Source organism: Pinus tabuliformis, chromosome 4_2 (genome assembly GCF_031772625.1).
Source record: "Pinus tabuliformis cultivar Carrire ecotype Pingquan chromosome 4_2, CPIR1, whole genome shotgun sequence".
NCBI lineage: Eukaryota > Viridiplantae > Streptophyta > Pinopsida > Pinales > Pinaceae > Pinus > Pinus tabuliformis.
Genome location: NC_142304.1, coordinates 773,030,105 through 773,036,623, shown reverse-complemented (window position 1 = coordinate 773,036,623; position 6,519 = coordinate 773,030,105). Strand labels below are relative to the sequence as shown.

At 40.9% G+C, this 6,519-nt stretch overlaps 1 protein-coding gene across 1 annotated transcript; it reads right to left on the bottom strand.

Moving 5' to 3' along the window:
- Positions 1-697: 697 nt before the first annotated feature.
- Positions 698-1,145, bottom strand: LOC149171917 (cysteine-rich receptor-like protein kinase 28). The gene is made up of 2 exons (XM_089426135.1): positions 1,068-1,145; positions 698-1,012 (listed from the first exon to the last, which is right to left on the bottom strand). The coding sequence occupies exons 1-2, from the start codon at positions 1,143-1,145 to the stop codon at positions 698-700; spliced, it is 393 nt and encodes a 130-aa protein (XP_089282261.1).
- Between the last annotated feature and the right edge of the window lie 5,374 nt (positions 1,146-6,519).

Sequence of the window (6,519 nt, the reverse complement as noted above, 5' to 3'; positions counted from 1 at the left end):
CATTATTTTCTTTAAATACACTTTAGCTTTAATCTCATTTAAAATAAGCATTATTTTCTTTAAATACACTTTAGCTTTAATAATATTAAATATAGCTTGATAAAGTTTAATCTTAATTATGTAATATTTTGATCACTATTTATAGATTCTGTGAACTATAAATTTTGAGAATATTTTAAAATTTAACCAATCAAAATATATCAATATTTCAGAAACTAAGATTTTTTTTATTTTATTGTACTTCTCATCTAAAATACTTCCAAAATTTGTCATTAACATAAGAATGACCCTGACAGGGAAAAAAAATTCTGATAACAATTTTTTTTTTATAAAAATAGATAAAACTTCAAATCCTAATCCTTATATATTAAAAAATATATATTTTCACAAATAAAATTATGCACCAAACATCTTGGCACCTTAGATTCAGATATGTTCCGCTCTTTATTTCATTGTTCTAATAGATATTAAAAACATTAACCTAAAACATTCCTCTTTATACTGCAGATTTAGCATAACCTAGTTACCAAATCTTTCTCTTATCCTTTTTTTTCTCATTTTTCAAGGGAAAGAATCTTCTTTGGAGCTGCTCTCATTATATATAAGCCTGTTCCAGATTAGACGACTACCAAACCTACCACGTAACCATTGGAGCAAATCCACCAAACTTATCTTTCTCCTATTGACATATTTAGCATTACCTAGGTACCAAGTCACTAATGGAAACAGTGTTGATAGATGCGAGAGTGTTAGAGGATGCTGTTACGGAATTGGTGGCTTGGGAAACATTAGAACCCACGAAAGCAGGCTTTGTCGGATCCGGTAAGTCAGTCACGGAATGAGGTGAAAGCATCAAACTGATTGTATCCATCAGTGGACGAAGGTGGGGTTCGGCCTGTGTACACAAAAGACCAACCTGAATGCATCTCAGCACGTGTGTCTCGTCGCACGTTTCAAGTAATGGTGGATCAATTATGCGCGCAATATTTCCTGCATCGTATGAACTCCATACCTGCATAATCACAACAGGGTTGTTATTCTGGTAAGATATATGGCGAGTAGTTTACCGAGGGGGAGGAATTGCCCGGACTGCCTAAAAAGTTGTTGAATTTAACACTACTACACCAAGAGCATTTTTGAGACATTTTTTTAAGACAAAAGAAATCTTGTCTCAAAAACTCATTTTTTATTTTAGTTATTTTACAATAAAAATTAATATCAATTGATTTGTCTTAAATATAGACTTTAAGACAAAAATAGGTTGAGACAAAAATATTTTAAGACAACTTTATATTTAAGACAAAACCTTATATTTAACACAAAAATAATTTAAGACGAAAATATTTTGAGACAAAACTTTATATTTAAGACGAAAGTAGTTTGAGACAAAAATTTAAAGACAAAACTTTATATTTAAGACAAAAATAGTTTAAGACAAAATTATTTTAAGACAAAAACAATTTAAGACAAAATTATTTTAAGACAAAACTTTATATTTAAGACAAAAGCATTTTGACACAAAAATATTTTAAGAGAAAACTTTATATTTAATACAATGACCACTTTAGATCAAACCTATATTTAATACGATATTTCACTTCGAATGAAAATGGAGGGCGGCGTGATTTTCGATAAAGGAGTATTGCCGGCTGAAGTCCATGGAACCCTAGCTGTGTTTCGGCACATGCGCCCTTGGTGCTCTATGGCCCAAGGCTTTGGGCCCTCTGCCCTCTTCCTTTGTGTTCCCCTTTGTCTTTCTGTGGATTCCGAGCACTCAGCCTCTGCTAGGTAGGACGTTTAAGTCGGGCCCGCCCTCATGGAGGCCCCGACCTCGCCCCAGGCAGGCCCACCTTCAGCTGCCAAAGCTTTCTCTCGGCTCTTGGCCGGCTTGCCGCAGAAGAAGAAGAGCGAAGCTACCAAGTTTGTCAAGAGGCTGGATGACATTCTTGAAATCTCCCTGCTGCCAGAGACCCCGATTCAAGTTGCCCTCTCCTTAGCTGAGCGGGCTCTCGTGGGCCAGTTCACAGGTCTTTGGCCTTCTCCTAAGACCACGGAGTCCTGGGTAAACAGGAATTGGGCTCCTCTGATCAAGGGCAGCGTCACTTCATACTTCTTAGGAAGAGGGTTTTTCCTCTTCGAATTCTCCTCAAAGGAAGATAAGGATCTGATATTTCAGAATGGCCCCTATTTCATGGGCCCCCAAGGTTTGTACCTCAACAAATGGACGCCGGATTTCGACCCTGCAGTGGATGTCCCCTCAGCTGTCCCTGTTTGGGTCAGACTCCCTAATCTCCCAGTCCATTGCTGGAACTGGGATTCGCTGAAACACATCGGAAACGCCCTTGGGAAATTCATAGATAGGGAAAACAGCAAAGATCAATATGACTGTGCTCGTATCTGCGTAGAAGTAGACCTAGAGGTGGGTCTCCCAAAAGCCATCAAAATCAAGGTAGGAAACTGGATCCATTTGCAGAAGCTGGATTACGAGCAGTTGCCTTTCAAATGCCGAAAATGTCATGTCTACGACCACTTCGCCAAAGGATGCCCAACCAATGAGCAACCAAATAAAGGGAAAGAAGAAGGTTGGAACCAGGTCAAGCGCACCAGGAAAACTCAAAAGCAGTTCGGTCCAATCGAAAAAGGTATTCATGCCCCCCTCAACAACCCCCGCCCAAAATGGTTCAAGAAAACAAATTCGCCTCTCTAAGCTTGCAAGTAGAGGAAACTTAGGAACCAGAAAATCAAAAATCACCCTCTAAAGGCACCCCCAAAGGTTTTGGAAATGGAGTTGAGAAAGCTAGAAATGGTGTTCCAGCAATAGAGGTAATGGCTGAAAGTGGTGTTCCAGCAATGGCAATGGCTGGGAGCTCCAAAGGAAACACTGTTGAAGAAGAGGAAGACGAGCATGAATCGGAGTGCTCAGAGGAAGAGGGGGAAATAGGAGAATCTCAAGCAACGATAAGGAGATCCGCAAGAGGCCGCAAATCAGATCGGGAAAAAAGAGAGCAGGAAACTTTCAAGGATAAGCTTCAAGGCAGCCAGCCAACCCTTGAGAAGGTACTAGCATCAAAAGCAAAGATGACGAGAAACCAGCCCCAAGGCTCCAAATGAGCCAATCAGAAATTCAAATGATGAAGATAGTCTCCTAGAACTGTAGAGGTATGGGGAGTAGAATCAAAGAAGAAGCCATCAGAAATTTAATAAGAACAGAAACTCCTGACATACTTCTCATCCAGGAGACCAAACTGGAAGACTCTGTCTTCCTTCAAGCAAGTAAGAAACTCTGGAACAAATGTGAGGCGAAAGAAATCTCAGCCCGAGGGGCTTCTGGAGGGTTGGGCTCTCTTTGGAACGCTACCAAATTCACATTCATCTCTGAAACCCTCAATTCTCATTGGCTGCTCTTAAAATTGCAACACATAGATTCAAAAGAAATAATCAGCCTCTTCAATGTGTACGATCCCGTGAACGTTGTGGAAAAAAAGGATTGTTGGGACTCCATAAGAACCCAAGCAAAACTAGTTAATCTTGAGAATATCATCATAGCAGGAGATCTCAATCTCACTCTCTTATCAGCAGACAAGAGAGGAGGCAGCATTGTTTGAGATCCGACAAGGGAATGGCCAGAGGATCTTATTCAGGACAGGGATCTGCTGGACATCAAGCCAATTTCCGGTAAGTACATTTGGACTAATAAAAGAATTGGTCCTGGCCACATTGCTGCTAGATTGGATAGATTCTTAATTCAAAGCTCTTTTCTCCTACTTGGATTAGAGACTAGAGTGCATATTCTCCCATGCAGCACTTCGGATCATAAACCCATCAGGCTGGAACTCGTGTTTCAGCTTGACCTTGGACCCATACCTTTCAAATTTAGCCCGCTCTGGGCTAAGGAATCGGACTTCATGAAAGTAGTTAAGGACACTTGGGTGCAACCGGTCAAAGGCTCTCCCTTCTTCGTTTGGGAAGAAAAGCTCAGAAGAGTGAAAAGGGCTTTGAAAATATGGGCCAAAACTCTCCCAAATCCAGCCAACGAAAGGAAAAAAATCCAGCATATGCTGGAAGTCCATCAGCTCCAAGCCGAAACAACTGACATAACAAAAGAGATCCTAGATAAAGAAGCTTTGTTTCAACAAAATTATCACAAGGCATGTCTAGCTGAGGAAGAATACTGGAGACTTAAGTCTCGCAGTCTTTGGCTCAAAGCAGGGGACAAGAATTCTTCCTTCTTTCACAAACAAGCCCAGGCTAGGAAATGTACCACTTCTATCTCTAAAATCAAAGATGGTATCATCATTCACAAGGATAATGCAAGCATCAAAAAAGCAGCTTCTCTTCATTTTGAAAGTCTGTATATCGAAGAGGTAATTCTAGAACAAAACTCAGAGATGTTAGACGGGATCCCTTCCCTAATTTCTGCTGATATGAACCACCTCCTTGAAGCTAAAGTCACCAAGAATGAAGTCAAGGCTGCCTTATTTTCCATGAACCTAGACAAAGCCCTGGGGCCAGATGGATTCTCAGCCAGATTCCTCCAAATTTGCTAGTCCATTGTGGAAAGGATCTTTACAAAATGGTTCTAAAATCCCAAGTTTGCAAGAAAATCGGAGGAAGCATGAACTCTGTTTTTCTTTCTCTCATCCCCAAAGAGAAGGGAGCTACCTCCTTCAACAGGTTTCGTCCAATTTTGCTTTGTAATATAGGTTACAAATTGATCACCAAAGTCAGCGCTAATAGATTGAAGCCCATCCTCCCCAGAATCATTCCAGATAGCCAAGGAGGCTTCATTCAAGGGAGACAGATTGTGGACAACTTTATTTTGGTCTAGGAGGCAATCCATTCAAGCTTGAGTCGCAACGAAAAAGGTATGGTTGTCAAACTTGATCTAGCTAATGCTTTTGATAGAGTTAGACATTGTTTTCTGCTGAAAGTCTTACATAAACTTGGATTTGGTGAGAATTTTATCAATTGGATTCGATCTTGCATCTCAGAGCCTTGGATTGCTCCATTAATTAATGGCAGAGCTGCTGACTTTTTCAAAGCCACGAGAGGGCTCACGCAGGGGTGCCCTCTCTCACCTCTTTTATTTGTTCTTCAAGCCTCTGTTCTAAGTTTTTATCTAGACAAAAAAAGAGCAGATCAGGATATCGCTGGACTCTGTATTGCGAGGGATGTGAAAACCATTAATCACGCCCTTTCTGCGGATGACACGCTGCTATTGGGAGCAGCTTCTGGGATTATTGCCTCCAGATTTAAAAAAGCTTTGGATGAGTTTTGTTTGGTATCGGGAAGCAATCTAAACAAAGGAAAATGCCATATCTATTGCTAGAACACCACTTCCAGCTTGCTCAACTCCATATCCAGATTCTTTGGTTTCGCAGCATCATCAAATTGGACTTCCTTCAAGTATTTGGGCCTCCTGGTTTTTCTCAAAAAAGCTTACAGTAGAGATTGGCTCCCCCAATTGCATAAATTCAAGAACAAGCTACTTGCTTGGGGATATTCCTGGCTCAACATTGCTGGTAAGTCGGTCCTCATCAAATCTGTTCTTTCCAGTCTTCCCCTATTCCAGTTTTCTGTCCTTCTCGCTCCATCTAACATTCTCAAAAAAATGGAGGAGACTATTCAAACATTCTTTTGGAAGGGAGGTAAACAGAACGAGAAAAAGATTCCGCTAGTCAACTAGGAATGTATCTCCAAACCGTTATTGGAAGGAGGCCTGAAGTTCAAGAATCTTGGCTACCATAATGTAGCAATGGGAGCTAAATTAATCTAGAGAATTATCACCCCTAAACCTGGCTGGCCGCAATTAGCACTCTGGAAAAAATACTTCAAAGGCCAGCATTCTCACTGCCTAGATCATCCTAAGAAGCATTCAAATACTCCCTTCCTGAAGTTTTGTAGCAAAGCTTGCTCTCTAATCAAAGATCATGCCTTCTGGGTTCCTGGTAATGGAAAAAGGATCAACCTCTGGAAAGATAAAATTTTGAATAACGAGCCTCTGGGAGACTGCCGTTCACTCCAAACACTGCGCAGATGGATGAATGAGGATGGGCTGGCTGGAATCTTCAAACACCCCCAAAACTTTCTATGGAGCGTGAGATCCTAATTTCCAAGCTCCACGGCCTGTCTCCTTTGCTGGCTCAAAAAAGGGATACAAGAGGATGGGGTGCGCATACTGGTGGATACTTTGTTGCTCAAGGTTACGCCAAGCTATGTGAGCGTCCCCATGTGGCCACAAACCCTAAGCCTTGGAAAGGGATATGGCATTATCCCACCTTGCCTAAAATCGACTTCTTCAGCTGGCTGCTTTGTCACTCCAAAATTTTGACAGATGATAACCTCCAGAAACGTGGTTTTCACGGTCCTTCAAGGTGTAGTCTTTGTAAGGTAAACCAGGAAAGCGTAGTTCATCTGATGCTCGAATGCACCTTTATTTTGCAAATTTGGACAGAATTGTTGGGAACTTTGAGTTTCAGCATTGTGTTTCCTTCCTCCATCCTTGATATTTTTACTAAA